Here is a 20,601-nt window from a genome sequence, read left to right on the forward strand (position 1 = left end):
TAGATGAGCAGATGCTAAAAAATGTGGATGAGGATTGAAGATGAATTAGAAGACGGGACTGAAAGTAGACAGAGGTCAAACTTAAAGGGACAGTTCTCTCAAAAATGAGAATTAACTCATTATCGACTCAAAATCGTGACAATGGAAGGTCAGGTGAATGTTTTGTTTGTTTTTTTGTCCTCATAACACTGCTGGAGTTTCCCAGGAAGAGGTGTTGCAGTAATCTTCCAACCAATCTAAGTGAATGGAGACCAAATTTCAAACATAAAAAAACCCGTGATAAAACAATATAATGCCTTTTGCACTGTGGCTCGCAGCCACGTCAATGACGTTCTTCAAAGCTACTTAGCACGTTGAGGCATCAGGACACAGGACACAGCAGATGAGCGGTATGGAGGCATTTCATGGTTTGACTATGTATTTTTTAACATTTGAAAGTTGGTCTCCATTTACTTCAGTTGTTTGACTGCAACTTCTGTCCTTGTGAATCTCTATCAGCGTTTCATGGAGCAAAAAATATCAAACAGATATTCTATTCGCATGAGGGTGAATTGATCATGGCTGAACTTTCATTTTGGCTGCACGGTGGTGCAGTGGTCAGCACTGTCACCTCACAGCAAGAAGGCTCCAGGTTTGACCCCCGCCTTGAGCACGGGATCTTTCTGTGTGGAGTCTCCATGTTCTCCCTGTTCCTGTGTGCGTTCTCTCTGGTACGAGAGGGGACGAGGCTGATTGATGCTCCCCCACATCGACCCCCCCCCCCCAACCCTTAACAGAATAAGAGGTAGAAGATGGAGGAATTTTCATGAACTATCCCTTAAAGGTTGAAGCAGAAGAGAAAGGGGAAGTTGAGACGCAATGTGTCCGACTTCCCAAAACTAAAAAGTCTTCTGAAAATCATTAACTGCTGTGGCATTGAAGCTCACCTTACTCCAAACGTCAACGAATTAATAAATAACAACTCATTATTTCCAGGAATCCTCATAATAAATCAGACAGAAACAATGACTAAGTCACACTCATGTAAATTATTGTGAGCTAAGACCTACACTTGTGATTTTTCCCCTCAAATATGACACAAAATAAATGATATCATTCATTTTAGGTAGCTGAAGACTTTAATATGGGACACATATTAAAAGGCATCTGTGCCCTGTTGTGCCAATGGGAGTGAAACGAAACCTGAACCAATCTTTGTTGTTTTACGGTAATATTCTCTTCAAATATGACACCTCTCCTTTTTTGTAGTAGAAGAAGAGCGTCTGGTCTATAAATAAAGGATTAAAGTGAAAAAGATGACAGTGATGTCTGCCATCTCACCTGCACGGCTCGGTTTCAGTCTCACCGTCTTTGAGCTCCGTGAGTCTCAACTGTTACTGAGATGAATAAGCGGCATCTTGTTTTTTTGCGTGTTAAGATCTGATGGGTGACCCGTTTTAAACTTGATGAACTCTGATGAGTTTGGAGCCTAATTACAAATCTGAATCTTGATCAGATCTGCGGTCAGACTGGCTGTATGAAAACTCATGTCAGAAACCACTATTTGTTGTTTAATGCAATTTATTAGTCGTTCAAAGATGTGACAAAAGAGTGGTGTACGTGCAAATTTTTTGTTGTTTTACAAAATAAGTACTTTTTCTTTGAAACCAACCAAACAAACATTTGGTTGAATATAGAGATGTTGCATATGTTTACCTTTAAGAGACGGATGAATTATTTTCACCCTTTTTTTTCAACACATTTCCTGATTATTTTCCTTCCCCTAAAGAACTTTTGAGGACAACTCCTTACATCCATCTAGTGGTAGCAGTTGTCATTACAAAAACACAATATTCATAGCAGGCTTCCTGTTGGTAACGGTTTATTTAACAGGTCCATTAACAGCCAGAGATTATTCAGTTCCACTGAACTGGGCTCTACTCAACAGTGTGTTAAAATAACATCAAACTTCACCAGTAAAATCTTTCTCGGGTCTGTAGTTTGATTTTCAGCCAACACTTTGCATGCTTGCACGTTTACAATCTACAGATGGGTAAATTCTGTTAAACCGGCCTTATATTTGTCAGCATGTGTGAGTGTGTGACTTAAAGTGTGATCAAAGAGATTAAAATCAAGATGGAATTTAGTACCAAAGCAGTGTAAAACTCCACAAACAGAATCGGTCTCTACTCTGTGCTAAAACTTGTGATCCATACTCAGGATATCATGAAAACAGGGCCTGAATAAATTACAGGGATAGTTACGTTAATCCAACGGAGGCTAAAGGGTTAAGGTGTGCATGTAGGCTGACAGATGGCCTCACTAAGAACCTGCCAGTGTTGCTATGTTATATCCTCACTGGAACTGTATGGATCAAGGCTCTTAGTCGAAACCAGAAGCAAGACAGACACACACACACAACAGGAATAGCAAATCTACAGGGGGACCAGCAGAACCCGCAGGATGGACTTCACCTACACTCAGCTGAATTCTCAGAGGAGTTTTGGATCTTCTTCAATGTGAAAGCAGTTTCCAAAAACAACCAAAATGGATCTGGATACTTTTCTGGAGGAATGGCCAGAATCTTTGGACATTTTCGGGACTTTTTGGCTGGATGCTCTGGGTGTGTCCAGAGCTGTTCAAGACGGGTCTGTTTGTCTGAATCTTGTAGAGCATATGTGTCTGGAGCTGCTGGGCCAGATGGACTTTTTACTGGAACACAGAACCGTGTGCTTCAATTTACTGGGCCCGCTTTATTCAGACGACCCGTATTTTTGGGCATTCCTTCACATCTGAAATGGATTGCAGATGTGTTTGTCTTTGGTTCCTTTACTCTTGTGGAGAAGGTAATGCTTTTCACCAAAACCGATACATTTTTTTGTGCAGTGTTCACTTTTGATTCGCTTTACGATGCAGTGAATATTTCAAGACTGACAGGACATTAAGGAAAGTGTGAGGGTAAATAAGATCATACCGTAGGTAATTTTGTGAATGTTGGATAAAGGAAGGACATGCATTCATAGGTGCTTATTTACAAGGTGCTTATTTGCTGTTGTCATGTTTTGCACTGTCCCTCTTTGTACTATACTGAATGTACGTTGGATTATTTCATTTAATATAAAGAACTTGATTTTGTCTACCACTTCTCAGTTGAAACTGCGCCAAGGAGTCGTAAACTGATTAAGGTTGACAAGTCACGCTGAATCAAGTGTTTAAAAGTTGTACGCAGTCATTCTTTCTGTTTATAAAGCATGTGGGAGAGTGACTTGATTTCTTTTGGTCTTACAGGACTGAATAAACCCGTGTGGAGAACAACAGTCATCAAGACAACAAGCAGCAAAGATTTATGTGTTTTTGAACAGCCGACAGCGAAGTTAAACAAGAAAATGAATGTCTGTGCAAATCTGCTATCGCACCTATTCAAGTAAAAAGCTGTGTACTCTTTGTTTGTACATTAATGTGTACAATAATGTGTGCATGCTAATATATATGTACATATGTATACATATATATACATATATGAATGAATAGATGTAGCTGTGTTAATTTTTCGGTGTAACTTTGTCTAAAAATCTATAAAATGTCTAAATGAGATAACGAACTGAAACAATTCAATCTATTAAATCTAATTTTCACATACGCCCTCGGATTCTTTTTCAATAAAAGTTACATTCATGTGCATGTCCAGAGTCACTGATGTCCTAGGTTTTTAAACAAAAAAGTTCCTGCAAACACATTGTGAAAATTCGCTTCTTAAACAGAGTCAGGACCAACCATGTCGCTCAAAACCAGGTCTTTTTCCTTTGAGGGCACTGAAGTCTGTACTCCTATTGACTCTCATATTATCACTTTTTCTATGATTATTTTGTCAGTTAGTTGATCAAACCATCAACATGTGTATCAGTTAACTGAAACACAGGAACAATTTCCCAGATTACGCAACTGTATTTGCAATATGGTTCATCAACAGACTATATTTAGCCCAGTAGACTCTGATGGGCCATGGAAACAAATATGCTAAGAAATGTTTCTAAGTGAAGTCAAATATACATTTTAATGTCATCATATTTTGAAATATATTCTCATTTATCACGAAACCCGCCTGGGTCAGCGACAGGCCTGCTGCCCTGTTGAGACCATCGCCTACAATACCCAGAATCCCCTGCTGTACTCGAGATCGCGTGTTATTATCTATAACGTTGGCTGTTACACAACGTAGATTCAAAGGTTGTATGTGTTTTGGTTCCACGTCGGAGGAACGCGATGTGACTGTGAATTCAGACGCTTTCGAGGTTCAACGCAGCAGAGACGAACCGCAGAAGGTAAGCTGGACATCCGATGTCATATCACGGAGTGTGGTACACCATGTTCGCTCTGTTCAAGGAGGATATCACCACACTGCGCGCCGAATAGAAGAATTTGGGGGAAAAAAACACTTGCTGATCACAAGTATTGTATCAGTGCGTTCCTGTAACAGTTATTATATGTATTTGTGAACGATGTATACTACTACTGAATACTCAACGAGGATCTGTTACCGCCGATCCGCCCAGTTTCAAAGAATTTTAAGGATTTTTTCTGTTTATTTGAATGTTTTTATTCACACAGTTACCTTTCATTCATCAGTTTCTCTTCACACAATGAATTACCTGGGGAAAAAATTGAAACTCATGCTGATGACATTTCTAAATACTTATAAAATGCAAAAATCAATATGTAAGGGCCATATACATTTGTACTGGGTGATATTTTGCAGATAAGAGTTTATAAGAGCCAGTGTGTATACAGTTTCCACTAACATCTCTCTCTCTCTCTCTCTCTCTCTCTCTCTCTCTCTCTCTCTCTCTCTCTCTCTCTCTGGGCTTCTCCAGTCCCCCCATCATGACTTCACTCTGAGGTCTTTCCCTTCGCCCATCACTATGAGCGGTGTCGCTCTGGTTCTGGTGGTTGTGGTTGTCTTCTTCCTGGCCTTCTACCTCCTGCAGCGTTATGGAGATCTGTGGAAGCAGCAGAAGATGGTGCTGTTGGGGACGCTGCTGTCCTGGTTCCTCTGCTTCCTCATAGTCTTCATCCTGCCGCTCGATGTCAGCACGGTATGAAAGCCCCCCTCACATGTTTGTCAAGAAAACCCTGGTCCGGGGGGGCTGGAGCCTATCCAGCAGTTTTTAGATGTGAGGCAGGGTTCACCCTGGACAGGTCATCAGTCCATCACAGGGCCAACATATAGAGACAGACAACCATTCGCACTCACAGTCACACCTACAGTCAGTTTAGAATATCAATCAGCCTCGTCCCCTCTTGATGTCTTTGGACTGTGGGAGGAAGCTGGAGTACCAGAGAGAACCCACACAGGAACAGGGAGAACATGGAGACTCACACAGAAAGATCCCGTGCCCGAGCCGGGACTCGAACCTAGAACCTTCTTGCTGTGAGGTGACAGTGCTGACCACTGCACCACCGTGCCACTCCTTTTGAGGATTCATTGCAAAAAAAGAAAATCGGACGATTTATCAGTTTTCCAATATTTCTTTCAGACCATCTACCACCAGTGTGTAGCTGACAACGCTCACCGCCCGACTCCTGCAACACAAACAACAGGAACTGCTCAGACAGAGGGAGGCTCATCTGTTTATCCAGCTGGCAGGTCAGCTGTACTGCTTGCAGAGCGACTGTTAGTCACTTCCTCAGAAAGGGCAAAGACTGTTGGATTTTCAGCCTCTCGAGTGTGTATGACTGGTTGTTGTCTCAGAGGTTTAAGTTGTTATTTTAATTACTATCGTGTGTGTGTGTGTTTGTGTGTCTGTGTGTGTGTGTTCTACAGTGTGCCAAAGTTGTGTGTGGAGCCATGGAGTTACATCCCAGACGGCGTTCTACCTGTGTTGTGGAGAGTTGTTTACTGGACTTCTCAGTTTCTTACTTGGTGAGATACTACATGTCACACACACTCAGCATGTGAACACACATTCAGTCCATTAAAATGCACTCATTTGCTCATGCGCGTGTTTACAGGCTTCTGCTGCCCTTCATGCAGTCGTATGCCCGCTCGGGAGCTTTCTCCAAAGTCGGGAAAATGAAAACGGCTCTGATTGAAAATGCCATCTACTACAGCTCCTACCTCCTCATCTTCATCTCTCTGCTTATCTATGTGGCCGCTCATCCTCAGTGGCGACTCACATGGCAAGTCAATGGGAACGCACCCCAAGTGAAATAGAGGACAGAAAGGAGATGCTTGTAAGATGCAGCCCAGTGATTCTCCCTCTTTGTAAAACTTGTTCAGGACTGACCTGCAGACCATCGGTATCACAGCAGCCAACACTTGGGGTCTCTTCCTGTTAGTGCTGTTGCTAGGTTACGGCTTGGTTGAGATCCCACGTTCCTTTTGGCTCTCATCTAGTCAAAGTTACTTGCTGGCTAAGACCTACTTCAAGGCAGCGAAGATTGCCACTGAGAAGGCAGAAGCGGAGGAGAACTTAGCAGATGTTATGGAGGTGAGAGAGTCGAAAGGTTTGTCATCTTATATTTGAATTCCAATTCATGCGGGTGCTTAATTTTATGTATTTTATTTTCCAAAACAAAATAAATTTAAAAAAAGTGCTTCTTTTTAAAAAATCAGGAAGTGGCTGTGGTGCATAAATCTGTCAGGTACAACCACTGTCTCAGGAAGTGTGTTGACACCATCTTGGCAAAGGTGAGACTTGACGACCATTTGGTGAGTATTTCCATCTAGTTTGTGTGGGACAGTCTTCATGTGGATGTCTCTTTTTAGTGTCCCATCGTCTACCAAGAGGAGATGGGCCGAGATGTGGAGCAGCCCTGCGGTGAACAGAATGTTCTTCCCACCAAGAGAGGGCTCGTCCAGCTTCATAAAAAAGTACTTGTGATTTTTAACTGTCACTTTAAAAGCACCACAACAACAGTGTGAGTGAACGATAATTAGCGCTGCCGTCGTGTGTGTGTTTCAGGTGATCTCTGCCGTGCAGAGACACGGTCAGACCCAGGTTCAGTGGTCTATATTGTTAGACCAGGCTTTCCATCTCGAAGATGTGGCTAAAAGCCAGAGCTACCAGGCCCGCCACTTCATCCACAGCTTCCCTGCAGCTCACCACGACGGCTGGATCCGAAGATTCATCTACACTCCTAAAGTAGGTGAGTTGGTGTGTGTGTAACTTCTAATGTAAAATGCACCTGAGAGGTTTCGTCACTAGAACCTCGTCAGGCAAACAGGTTTTCATCTTGAATCAGGAGTGGTGTCAGTCTGCATCAACCACATTCCCATGCAATTACAAAAGAATCAGATCCAATATGCTGAAGAACAAAACCACACCAGAATTCAATGTTCAAAATCGAGTTGAAAAATAATTCTGTATAATATATTCACCTGAGGCTGTGTTAAACGATTGGTTTCTCAACTTAGTAATTCTGATTTTAAACAGTAGGTCAGGTTAACCCATAAATGTTGAATATATTGTATAGACATATTTATTTGTTTGTATTTTTTTGAGCTTTTTGAGATTCATTGTCAGTTTTTTCTTTTCTAACACATGGGAAGTCTGATTTGTTCCAGACTGACAACCACTTCCTATATAAGACGGCTTCTTGATGACAAAAACATTTGCCCGATGAAGATCTTGTGCCGAAACTTCATGAATAAATATTATATTACTCAAAGGACGGCACGTGGGAGTCCTTTTTTTATAAATGATTCAGTTACCTTCTCCTCTGCACGTCTCCTTGAACAATAAAGTGAAGTGTGTGTGTGTGTGTGTGTGTGTGTGTGTTTCAGAGTGGTACTGGGAGTGTGTGTTCAGGCTCGGCGTCTACAGGCTGCTGGCGGTGCTGCTGTGTCTCCTCTCAGTCGCGGTTGTCTGGTCCGAGTGCACTTTCTTCAGCGTTCACCCAGTCCTCTCCCTCTTCGCTGTCTGCATCCAAATGGCTGAAAAACAATACAACTACATCTTCATCGAGGTAGAAGCTCTAAAGCTCAGCAAGAACACACACAAAAAAAATTACAGTGGTCATTGTTGACTTTATTTGATCTCTTATCATTATCTCTGATTAGTAAACCCATGAAATCTCGCCTCCTGTTTCCCTCTCTGTTGTTCTGTCTGTGTCCACCAGATGGCGTGCTTTGTTACTATCCTCTTCCTGTGTGTATGCGTCTACTCCACAGTGTTTAGGATCCGAGTCTTTAACTACTATTACCTGGCGCCTCATCATCAGACTGATGCTTACAGCCTGCAGTTCAGCAGCATGTGAGTTCCTCAATGGTATATTAACTTCAAATTACAGGCACAAGAGTCAGATTAGGAAATAATATTCCCATCAAACCGAATTATATCAGAAACTGTGTAGATGAGGGGAATCTGTTGAGATTAATTAAGAATCAGAATTATCTTCTTTCACTCAGCCACAGCTTTAATCCTACTGCATTTCAGTGCAAATTAATAATCCATTCAGGTACTTTTAAAAATTTGGAAAGCAACAAATGTAAGACATTTATGCGAATATTAGACATTTTAAACCCCTATCCTGACTTGTTGACAGTGGACGACAGTGGAAGAGGAGGATGTATAAGCCTCATAATCCAACACCTTTTGCACTCATCTTCCATAACTTATGTATCATTTGTAGGTTGTTTCAAACTTACCGTAATTACAAAACTGAAAATGTAAGTATTTTATTTATTAATTGTACATGGCCTCTCTGGTCACTTTCAAGGTATCAGTGGTGTACAGTTTCGATCTCAGTTCGCCTCACGTTACACTTGTGTGATGTTGCATGTGGTCGCCGCTGTGTGTCTCTCTGCTTAGGTTGTTTTGTCGTCTCACTCCCCCTTTGTGCCTGAACTTTCTGGGTCTGATTCACATGGACTCGGCCATCTCACACCAGGACAGAATACAGACGTCCTATACCACTGTGAGCTACACGTGCACAAGCGTTTAGATTGTCTACTGTTAAATTTCCTATCAAATGTTACATGATGATGTGTGTTGTGAACCCAAATGGAAGTAGTAACCTGTTGTTCTTCTCTCCATGTCCTCTACTAGATAATGGGCTCGATGCATCTGCTCTCCTTCATATCTGATGGCTTCTACATCTATTATCCCATGCTGGTGTTGCTGCTCTGCTTCGCCACTCTGTACAAGTAAGCAAATAAATCTAAATCAAAACACAATATCCAGCAATTGGTTGTAAATATCATTACTATCAAGTAATAATATCATCTCGTCTCCATATTCACCCTCGAGTTCTTTCCTTGGGACGCCTCATTTATAGATGTATTAGCGTTTACTGGCCTTAAATCATGTCCACAATCTGCGGCAAATAAAGTTTGTGAGTTGAATCAGTGTCGTACTCTGAGAACTTATGTGTAATTGTTGTTTAACTGTGTTTTATTTTTGCATGTCTTGAATTGTAGCCTTGGCTCTCGCTGTCTGAACCTCTTGGGCTTCCATCAGTACGTTACAAACGATGACTTGACCTCTGACCTTGTGGATGAAGGAAAGGAACTCATCAGAAGAGGTAGTTTCATTTGCTAATACGCTCACTCACTGTTCCTGGTGTACCTGTTCTGTCGCCGGGATCCTGGTCTGCGACTGCAACTTGACTGCGTTTCGACATGGAAAGCTTCTTTCACTTAAAAACAATCGATCGCAGTGAAAGTTATTCACAGTAACCCAGTTGTTCTGTCATTGCATTGTTTTTGGGAGCTCTCTAACAATATGCATTTCTGTTTTTGTTTTTTGTTTTTTACACAGAACGAAGAAAACGACAGAAAAATGAAGCTAAAGAAAACAAAAGATGGGTAAGGAAGAGTGTCCTTAATGTTCCTTGTTGTTAATTTTTGAGTTCAGAATGCGACGTAAAAGGTCTGTCGTCTGTGTAAAGTGGAAAACTCCAACACGAGAAAGTTGGAAACAAGTTATTATCAAATGAACAAGGACCGTATTTTTATACATCTTAAGAACATGTCTGATATGATATTTACATCAGTCTACAAATTGCTAAGAAGGACGAAAATGGAACGAGCCTGTTGTGTCTCTAGTTATTATTATTTATGGGGTTTGGGATTTTGGTTTCAGGCCATAAGGGGGCGGTATGAAGCCCAAGGAGCCACTGGTTGGAGCAGAACTGGCTCCACTGACGGCAGCTTGGGGAGCCCCAAGCAAGTTACAGGGATCAAGAAAAATGGTAAAGATTTCAAGAAAATATCTAATGGTTTAAGTTCTTTTGCTACAGATATCAACTTTGAATCTAGTTTTAGAAAAAAATTCAAAGAAAGTTGTCCTACATGCATTAAAGCAGTGAACATTAAACAACAAATAACATAGAGGGGGTTAAAATGTGTTTTTTCAAGAATGCAGATTTGAACCATTTCTTTAACATGGCGTTGATGGTGTCCACATATATCAATCACTCAGCAACACGTGACTGTCTTCTAGTTCTTAGAGCTGGAGAGACTGAGGAGCAGCGAACATGTTTACTAGAAGGTTCCAGTGATGAAGGTTCACCACACATGAAGTACGTTTCTTTTGCTTTTTTTGCTTTTTACTTTATAACTCAGCTGAATGCATTGATGGGTGAGGTGGGTTGTGTTATCCTGAACAAGTTGTCTTATTCTCCTCTGTCTGCAGACGCTCCGGGGGACGTTACCTGTCTCTATCACCCTCTCAAACTGGAATCTTTGACGATGTTTGACATACAGAAGACTTGAAGGGGAATGCAAGTTGTTGGAACATTTTCAGAAATTACTCAAAATATTTTTTGAGTCTTAATGAAAGAGACTGTAACTCAAGAAACGAGACAAAGAGATCCGTCAAGCTGTTTATAAGGAATTGCAAGAATCCTGGCTGGAAGTCACAAATGCATGGACCATCTTTTTACATCTTTTTGATACAGGAAGGGCCTGATTTTTGCTATGCCGGATTTTTTGAGTAATTGTTCACTAGGTGTGAATTATTTTTGCAACATAATGTAAATTTTCTGTACTGTGGCTACTGTACAAGTATTGTATGTGTCCATGATGATAAAGTTTTGAAATAACAAAAGTGTTAGCATTTATTTTGATTCAGTCTGTTGGTTTATTAACTATTTGCAGGTTATTCACAAGTACATATGAACCGGAATTTCACACTGTTCACGGAAAACCAAAATCAACGGCGTCAAATCAACCAGTGACATTAGGCCATGTTGCCTTTAGAGGCTGTCCGTAAATTTAAGTTTCAAAATTTGTATTTGACGAGTTAAACGATCATGCTTGTAGTTCCAATCTTACCATCAGTAATGTAAATTGTATACTTTTTATGTGATGTTCAAAAGACACCGAAAGACTTAGTGTACAAATGGAACGGACAGAGCAATTTAACCAAGAATTGATGCTGCATTTTGCGTAATTTTCCCAGCAGCACGGTAAGGCGGCATCTTCCTTCGTGAACGCCGAGAGACGCGGCTGTGTGAATGCCAACAATGCACACAAGCTAACTGATTTGCGGCAATGTACCGTCGCTTGAAAACGGAACGTGGTCAAATATAATCGGGTTGTCACTGAAACTGCCCGGCTCAATTATTATTCAGATACTGTTTTTTTTTTTTTAATTATTATTATTTGTGTGCTGAGACTACCAGGTAAGCTGATGATCTGCTGCTAACGCTAGCAAGCGAAAGCTAATGTACGGGCTGTCTTGCTAACTGTGCTAACTGTGTCAGCTTTAACTTGGAGAGTATCAACGCTTGTTGCTTTGAGCGTTAACCCCATTAATGAAGAGTTCGAAACGTATCCCGAGTATTACATATGTTGTCACTGGTGACATTTTCCGATATATGACGGATCCTTTGAAAAAGCCTCTACTGTTCGACGTTATTTTGCGGGTTGACAGGTCAGCGTTGCATCTGCGGAGCTCGTTCCTGAGCAAATTTAGCTGGTTAATGATAACTGACATGCGTTATATTACAAGGAGCCGTTCATGAGAAGTGAGGTATAGTCTTGTTATTTTTGTAAAGCAGGTCTATCCTGCTTCTTGTCGGGGGCTGTGATTTGCTCAGCACCAGCAGGGTCTCTCATCCTACCTGCTTGATATTATCGCTAAGGTTTGTGTGATTTATTGTACGCTGCTCATCAGGGAAACCGCTGCTGATTGAGTATTTACTAAAATATTATCTCTCTGTTATGTTTGATTTATTAAGGCAGTTAATGACTCTTACTTTCACGATTCTTCCCTGATGGTTTCTCAGCGTATACTGAAGGTGATATAGGATCGGAGTTGGTATTGGAAGACGTGTCGTCATTCTAGAGGTGATGTAAAGCATACTGAGCTGTATTGTGGTTTATGTTCCCCAGTCTGTAGACAACCATGGGTGGACTGGGAAATGGGCGCCGTGTAGGAAGGTCACCCCCTCTAATGATTGGTGCCCTTATTGCCTGCATCCTGGTTTTGGGTTTTAACTACTGGGTGTCCAGCTCCCGCAATCTAGAGCTACAGGTGGGTTAAACTGTGTGACTGGGTATTTATTATGGGGTAACACACACACACACACACACACACACACACACACACACACACATATGGTTTTTTTTGTAAAAATTTCCTGTCATCATTCGCAGCTGCAGCCTGGAATAAAATCAGGCCAAAATGAGCTGGATGTGAGGATGTTTACTGTTGATATACGATGAAGACCGTGTGTTCTACTTGGCTACTCATATTTGCTGCAATAACTGTTGAATATACAGTGGAGTGAGTGTCCAAGTAGAGTTTTACATGGTGTTGTTTCACAGTGAGGAAGTCCAGGATTCAGGACACATGCTGACGCTCATTGCCCAGTACAGGATGGATTAAAAGCACAGGATAAATTTTTTTTGCAATTGCGCACAGTGACAAAAAAGTCTCCTTCTTCTACCCCACTACCTGTGCATCTTGGGTCGAGCACACATGAATGGCCCCTTATAAGTAGTAGATAACCTGAATCACAATGTTTTACAGACTAAGCTGTATGAGTTGGAGGGCCAGGTACGGCGTGGAGCTGCAGAACGTGGGGCGGCAGAGATGAAGAAGAATGAGTTCCAGGAGGAGATTCAGAGACAGAAGGCCCAGATCACACACATAGAAAGTCTCTACAAGAGGCAGCTGGAAGGAGCCCAGAACACTTGCAGCCAAGATAAGGTGCCTGTTGTTATTATTATTATTATATAATCTGACCACCTGGATGCGGAACTGATATCGACTCCAAGGACACTTGGGGAATGGTTTTTGATTTTTTTACTGCTATGCTTCACACTAAACCCAAACATGTTTGAGTGTGTGCTGATTGCTCAAAATCAGCTGTGAATATTCATTGATGCACTGTGTTTGTTTGTAGGGAACATTGCATCAGAACATTTCCTCCACAACTAAAACCATACAGGAACTCAAAGGTAACGATTCATCGTTTAACTGTTTCTGAAAAAGAGTGCACTTTAGTTTAAGAGCCAGTAGAATAATGGTTATCAGTAGACGGACAGAGGAAAATAAAAAAAAGTTTCAACTGTTTTTACATAGCAACGAGCTGCTGAAGGTCACCACTGTAACTCTTCTGTGTCTTTGCAGTCCAGTTAAATCAGATGAATGATGACCTGGGAAAAGTTCAAAAGGAGCTGCAGAGTTGCCAAAGCAATGTCATCACCCTTAACAACAAACTCACATATGACATGTAAGTAAAATAATACAGAATTTTATGCATGTAAACTTGTGTAAAAGGAATTCTTCATTCATGCAGCCCTCACAGAGAGTGCATGCCTCCGCCAATACAAACTCTGCCAAACCCGATGTTAAATAGATACAGATTATCACTCTGTTGAATGGATCTGCTCCAACATTTGATGGGGTCTTTTTTAGCCCATACAGCACCACTCCACCAAGATTGGTTGAATTCGGCCAGACAATTTTTTTGCAAATTTCTGCTGAGAGACAGACAACCTCCCCTGAAAACACTACATCCTTGGCAGAGCTAATAATCACAATCTACTAGATTTCAGACATGTCTTATCAAATGCCGATTAACACGTGTATTGTTTGTCTGCGCACACATACAGGACACACTGTAACTCCCAGGTACTGTCTCAGAAGGAGTTGTGTGAGGAGAGAGTGGCGGCCGCTAAACTTGAGGTTCAGAAGAAAATGGAGAAGCTCAACCCTCCTGCTGGTGCCCAGGTAACAAAGTCCGTCTGCTTCTTCTGTGAATGAATACAATCAAAAATAGAGGCAGTGGACATTTCCTGAATGGTTATTATGTGTGTGAGATATGAGAATTTGATGTAAATAATAAGTACATGTGGTCACTCACTCCTCAGCAGGATACAGCAGACAAGGAGGATGCAGCAGTGGTTCCTGAGTCTGATTCAGGGAAGGCAGCAGCAGTTGTAAGCACACAGGGCCTCTCTCAGCCCAAAGAAAATGAACCCCCTGAGCTCCTGACCAACGAGATCATAGTGGGCCAAGGTAAAGCACAAATACATCCCGCTGGCTCTGGGTAACGCGAGTATGCTCTCACACCCATCCCCTAAGCTCGCGTTCTGCCTGGTCATTTCACAGATCTGGGTGACCCAGTGGATTTGCCTCTTGTGAAAGATGTTCCCCAGAAAGAGTCCCACACTCTTCCCTCCACTGCCCCAGTCAAGCAGGAAGTGACCCTACCCCCGGAGGGAGCTCCCAGAAAAGAGGAGAATGAGGCAAAAAAACCTTTGAAGAAGAATTTGACCGAGTTTGGGGCAATGGATGCTCAAGAAGACGGAACTCACGCTGAAGGTGAGGAATCAGGGTGCTGCCTAGTGCTTCTGTTACCTGCTGAACATGAACTATATTTACCTGTGCTACAGTGTGTTGAATACAGATTTAGCAGCTACATTAAACACATATTCAATCAGTATCGAAGTGTCAGTGCACTCTTCGTATGTCCTGCCTGTATCCACCAAAGATTTGGCTGCTATGCCACAAAAGCTAACAGGGTGTCTGGGCGCTGAGATTCTGGGCTGAAAAATGTTAAACTTGGGGTAAAACACAGTGCTGGTCTCTGTGTCATCCTGTCACAGATGAGGAGAGTAGTCACAATTAACAGCAACAAAAAAAACTTTATTTCACCTGCAGCAAGAACAGGGCTGATGGGAAACATCCCCAGTGTATTGGTGTTTCAATATATATCCATGAAATCACTCTTTGGTCCCACCTCCGGAAGCAGAGCCCGGGATGGAGGACATACTGGTTGGCCAGGGGAAGGGAGACGAGACTCTGGAGGGTCAGAAACTTGAGGAACCAGAAGATTATGACCATGATGAGCAAGTTGGGGGCAGAGTGGATTTGGAGAAGGAGCCACAGAATAAACAGCCTGAGAATACAGGTGTGTGTGGGTGTGTGTTCTTGTACTTGCTCCATATTGAGGACTAGAATACATATTGAGGACTAGAATACATATTTAACCAACAGAGTGAGGACATTTTTGGAAAGTGAGGACATTTTAGCCAGTCCTCACATCTTCAGAGGGCCATTTGAAGGTCAAGACTTGGTTTTAGGGTCGAGGTTAGAATTAGGTTCTGTTTAGGTTTGGGGTCAAGGTTAGGGTCAGGCAGTCAGTTGAGATGGTTAGGTTTAGGGTGAGGGGCTAGGGAATGTATTATGTCAATGAAAGTCCTCACAAAGATATAAGTACAAGGATATGTGTGTGTGTTAAATGTGTAATGTACATTGTACCGTTTGGTAGACAAGGACATGGAGGATGAGCTGGCTGACTATAATGGGGACGAGGACAATGAAGGAGAGTTTGAAGCAGACAAACAAGCTGAGCTGGCTCAAGTTTAAGGTGAGCACTGAAACACACTGACCTCCTACCAGGCCATAGTTAGGATCCCATCCAAATATAATTCTTTGGTTTTAGCCTAATTCTCTGAAAACTACTACCTTAAGTCTCTGCTTACATACACCTTTATCATTTCAGGTGTATTATTTCTATTTTGGAAAGGCAAAATCCACCTCCCAAAAGCTTCAGAACTTTTTCACACTGTTTTGTAGAATTTTCTTCATTTCCATGCAGGAGTTTTTAATGCTCAAATTGAAAATAACACACGTGGAAGACTGCTTTTTACTCGCTTTGTGGTTTATTTAACCACTTTGTGGTTAATTTTTCAAGATTTTTGAAGATTACTTGTTTATGTGTAGTTACAGAGTCTAGATAAACCAGTCGAATTACTTTTACAATACACCCCCCACCCCCAAGTCTGAGTCGAACCACACCCAGGGAAAAAGGCTCTAAAGGGGACAAGGTGCTGAAGAGGAAAGGGAGTGGTTGAGGAGCTGTACGGGGCTTTTATGTGTGAGATGACGAGCATCTCCCTCTGACTCGTGTGACAAACAGAGGGTTGAGATGTGCTGGGTGGACTTCTGTAGAGCATCTCTGAAACATTAGAAGACTAATATTTTAGTGAGATACTCTATTATACCAGCACAACAGAAACCTCGAGATACGAGATGTTGGAGACTGTGGAGAAAATAAAGCCAGTCATTTTCATGCCTTTTGGGAATGCCCCTCTATTATATCTTATTGGCAGGATTTACAGAAATGCATGGAGAAAATCTTGAAAGTGGAACTTCCATTTACTTTTATGAATATGTACTTGGGAAAAGGGAACCAAGAAATAACACAAATTCAGGGGACAAATATATACTACCATCACCAGGAAGTGGTTGCAAACAGAGGCACCTAAAAGGCAGACTTGATAGAAGCGATGCATAACATTTCCATGATGGAAAAGTTGACTTTCTCGCTTAGTTTAGAATTGGACAAATTGAAAAATTTCTGGAAACACTGGGTTGAATTCGTGTCACCTTTGAGAGCAGACTTTATCTAGTCGTGATGTATTTTAAAGATTCCTTTGGTTCTTGCTACAAAATTGTAACTGTTCATTGTTCATTAAAAAAAAAAAAAGTTGATTTAAAGATATATAAAAAGAGACTGAAACAAGGCTAATGTCTGAGGAAGTGGGAAAGATGGATAAGGTACAATGTATATGTACGATTGTCATTCAGTTACTGCGATGCCCACTGTTTATCTACTCTATCATATTCTACCCTTGTGAAAAGAGATTTGAGTGACAGGAAGGTTTAATTTGGTATTCTTTTTCAATTATTTATTTTTTGGGGGGCGGTCCTTTATTGCCTCTGTATCGCTTACGGAAATTCAGATGCATTATGTTGTGCAATAATTGTGGGACAGAAGGTGAGATGAGAGAAATTAGGATATTTCTGTGAATGCATGGACCTTTGTGAAATCTTAATAAAAAGAGAACTTCAACAACAACAACAACAACAAAAAGAAGAGTAATATTTGTGAAGGTTCTGGAGCTGGTCCACCCACCTCTGGGTACAGGAGACACTGCAGGCTGCAGAGCCAGTGGGAAGACATTATGTTTGAATTGAAGTCCTAACATAGAGAGATCGGAAAAGGTTTACCCGTTCATAAGCGGCCGCAGGGTATGTTTTATACAGTAGGTGGCGTGTTGAGCTGTGAGGCCCCTGCGATGATGTAGAATGTCCTCGACTGTAGTTTTGTGTTGCTACTTGTTAGCTGCTGTCACGTTAAAGGTAATTAAACATGTTTAAATTCAAGAGGGTGGTATTTCGCTGATGTATTTCATGCCGCAGAACAACACTTGGAGTTTGTGTGAGCAACTGTCATATTTCAGGCATTTAACCAAAAACCCGATCGTCTTTGACTTCAATGCTCCAAACAAATTTGTTTGTGTCATTCAAATACATGGGAATTTTTCTTGCAGTGCTGGGTGGAGGATGGAGGATCCTGGACACCTCCTTCAGAACAGGAACCTGCTTTATACTACAGCCGCAGCCACCGGACGGGTTGACAAGACAGACGAAAAATAAAATAGATCCCAGGGAGCAAACGCTGAAGAAGCAAACCATGGAAGCTCGTGACAGAGCCCTCCTGGCAGAATCCTCTTTATTTACAAACTTCCTGGAATTTATTATATTTTTCACCCTGGAAATTTCCTTTTTTGTTTTCTTTTTTTTCCTTCGATATTTTAGCTGTCGGGATCTTCATGTGCAAATTACTGTACATGCATTTCACTGTTCACGGCAATGAGATGCTCGGCTTGACTTCAGGGACGTGCCAGTAAAGTTCTCGTCAGAGCTTTCATGTTATCTTCTCAGCTCTTTCTCCTCTGAGGGCAACAGAGTTGAAGTGAAGTTTTAACAACTCAACATGCGTGGAGGTGGGGAGAGATTGACTGTGTAATTACACGTGTTATTTTCAGTCCTTCATGACCAAACAAAAACTTGGTGACGAACATTTGCGGACCCTTTTAATATAGCGTTAGAAGATGTGAGCTACTGTGGTGATCCAAATGAGACCTCACGGCTGCACTGACCATTTCTGGACGGCCTCGACGTCTTTGGGCATCTGTGGCTCAGGATGTAAGAGCAGTTAAAATTCCTTTGTGGGGTAGAAAAGCATTGTATAAATGGAGTTGACAAAATCGAAAGGATGCGGGTTCCGGTCAGTCACTTGTCTGCGTGAGCGCAAATGAGGATTTCGGTGAAGGCACCAAATGAAGGAGATGTGCTCGCGAGACGACAGTCGCATTGTGAAACGATTCAAATAGAAACATGACAACGGCGACGAGTTTTGCTTCACGTGCTGTCAAATGCTGTTGACAGTGAGGTCACCGCCACAGCGTGGAAGATGTTCGCTTGAAGCCCAAGATGCGAAACTACTCAGCAGATACCCCAAACAAACTATTACTAGGTTGGGTTGCGAAGGGATTGAAAGTTTCTGGTAAATTTTCAGAAAATTACCGCGGTTATATGGAAGTAAACTGGATGTTTAGGGGTGATTTTTACCAACTATGTCACTTCCAACACATGCATGGTTTATTAGGATCTTGCACAGTATTGCAGAGCTTTCAAGGCCACATTACTGTCTTTGACCCCAAGGACTACATCCGGTGAGATGATATTTCTGGGATGACAACCTTTGATCAGAGATATTCAAGCTAACAAGCAAATGCTACAACAAAATATGTATCTGAAATAATCATTTAAGTTCTTACAAATAGATGTAGTAAAAAATATGTTTTGAAATGTGTATTATGAACTGTTTGCATGTACATCTGCTCATATGAATACAAAATGTTAATATTTATTTCATATCTGACAGAGTTCAGTTAGTATAAATTATCCCCATATGTCCAGCTTATTCCTGCTCATTCTCATGGAAAGTTTGCATTTGGAATATTAACCGTAAATGTGCATCCCTGTTATTTGGCATCCTAAATAACAAAAGGTTTGTTTTATTTTGCGGTAGAATATCTCGTTGCCTTGTGTTTTATATTGTACAGGACAGATTAATTATTTTTTATTCTCCAGGAGATGTAGAAGTTGTATATTTCTCTAAATACACACCACAACACATTACATTGTGATTGCGATGAATTATTTAAATCTCTGACTTGGCAAGAGCTTGAAAAGACAAGATCCTGTTGTCATAATCCTCCCCAAGCTCTCTAAACGTCGTGATGAAATACAACACGTCGGGTGTGTCCCGCTCTCTCCGTCTCAGCCTCCCGTCAGTGTCAACAGGCGAGGACCATCATTATCTATTATCTATGATCCCCATTCCATTGCAATAGTAACTCCTGAAACTCCAAAGGTGCAAATGTGATTTAGCTGCTTCTGTTTGAATCACCGGAACTGAGCTGCCTTGGATGGCGCCGTCAAATTCATCTGAACCGATTCTATGTTTTAGTCAGAATGGTGGATTTTCTCCGTACATGTCTGGAATGGTAAAATGAGCAAGAATGTAACCTGAAATTTTTGCATTTGAAAACACTAATGTAATGATATGGATCACATGATGCTAATGTGTATTTTGAATTAATACGATCACAGTATTTAATATCACCATTTTAATATTCGCTTCTCACTTAATGGTAAATTAGGATCATGCAATTCACTCCCCCTCTTTGTACAATTTGCTCATTATTTTCATTTTTCATTTGTGATTTTGAAAGCTAATCTAGATGACCAGTATTAATCTATGGTTTTAATCTGGGCAATTGTATCTGAATCCAGGCAAGAAGTGCTGATGACAGAAACAACCAAACGTGTCACGACAACAACAATACATGTTGGCGAGGGACACGCGAGTCCGTTCCGGACCAGTCGGTCACAGGACCCTGTTTCTACTCATGGACAAACTGTAGTCTATCATTTATACCTGCCTGGTTGGTAGTTATGGTCGGGCGCGCTATTTTTATAATGCAAGTCGCTCTTTTTCATTTGTAGGTTACTTTGTCTGACACTGCAAAGCTGGATGAAGCAGTGCTTTGTTTCGTCTGCCTGACTGTGAAAAGTCCTAGCGTTCTGTTACTCAGAGAAGAAATGTTTTATAATTTTATAAATTGGATTGACATTTTTGATTGAATTTGTTGATTTAATTTGTTGATTTTTTAAAATTTTATTCTGAACAGCTGGAAAGACTTTATTGATGATAGAAAATAAAAATGGTTTTAATTATTCCCTAAAGAGATGTTTGCTTTTTGTGGTTACTTTATCAGCTTTTTCTACCACGAATGAAGGGCTGTTT

The 20,601-nt window shown here is 41.3% G+C and overlaps 2 protein-coding genes across 7 annotated transcripts; both read left to right on the plus strand.

Moving 5' to 3' along the window:
* The first annotated feature begins 4,137 nt into the window (after positions 1-4,137).
* LOC147259976 (G protein-coupled receptor-associated protein LMBRD2B-like) lies at positions 4,138-11,026 on the plus strand. 2 transcript variants are annotated; one of them, XM_086205319.1, is made up of 18 exons: positions 4,138-4,301; positions 4,851-5,072; positions 5,514-5,623; positions 5,801-5,899; positions 5,989-6,156; positions 6,257-6,467; positions 6,593-6,667; positions 6,746-6,850; positions 6,942-7,125; positions 7,763-7,944; positions 8,098-8,231; positions 8,790-8,895; positions 9,027-9,124; positions 9,398-9,501; positions 9,738-9,784; positions 10,062-10,170; positions 10,401-10,500; positions 10,614-11,026. In XM_086205319.1, exons 1-18 carry the CDS (start codon positions 4,212-4,214, stop codon positions 10,675-10,677), a joined length of 2,208 nt encoding a protein of 735 aa, XP_086061445.1. In that variant the 5' UTR covers positions 4,138-4,211; the 3' UTR covers positions 10,678-11,026. The 2 variants fall into 2 exon arrangements, with proteins under 2 accessions (XP_086061445.1, XP_086061446.1); XM_086205320.1 differs by having other exon boundaries at positions 4,143-4,301; positions 10,422-10,500; positions 10,614-11,023.
* A 363-nt stretch (positions 11,027-11,389) lies between these two features.
* golm1 (golgi membrane protein 1) lies at positions 11,390-20,538 on the plus strand. 5 transcript variants are annotated; one of them, XM_086206276.1, is made up of 11 exons: positions 11,390-11,604; positions 12,317-12,458; positions 12,957-13,136; positions 13,333-13,387; positions 13,560-13,662; positions 14,045-14,162; positions 14,306-14,450; positions 14,544-14,756; positions 15,184-15,345; positions 15,706-15,804; positions 17,774-20,538. In XM_086206276.1, the coding sequence occupies exons 2-10, from the start codon at positions 12,330-12,332 to the stop codon at positions 15,801-15,803; spliced, it is 1,203 nt and encodes a 400-aa protein (XP_086062402.1). In that variant the 5' UTR covers positions 11,390-11,604; positions 12,317-12,329; the 3' UTR covers position 15,804; positions 17,774-20,538. The 5 variants fall into 5 exon arrangements, with proteins under 5 accessions (XP_086062402.1, XP_086062400.1, XP_086062403.1 ...); XM_086206274.1 differs by having other exon boundaries at positions 11,391-11,604; positions 14,303-14,450; XM_086206275.1 differs by having other exon boundaries at positions 11,392-11,604; positions 14,303-14,450; positions 15,187-15,345.
* Positions 20,539-20,601: the final 63 nt, after the last annotated feature.

Source organism: Aulostomus chinensis, chromosome 6 (genome assembly GCF_037954235.1).
Source record: "Aulostomus chinensis isolate RoL2024-O1b breed Wild chromosome 6, RoL_Achi_v1.0, whole genome shotgun sequence".
In the NCBI taxonomy this organism is placed as follows: Eukaryota; Metazoa; Chordata; class Actinopteri; order Syngnathiformes; family Aulostomidae; genus Aulostomus; species Aulostomus chinensis.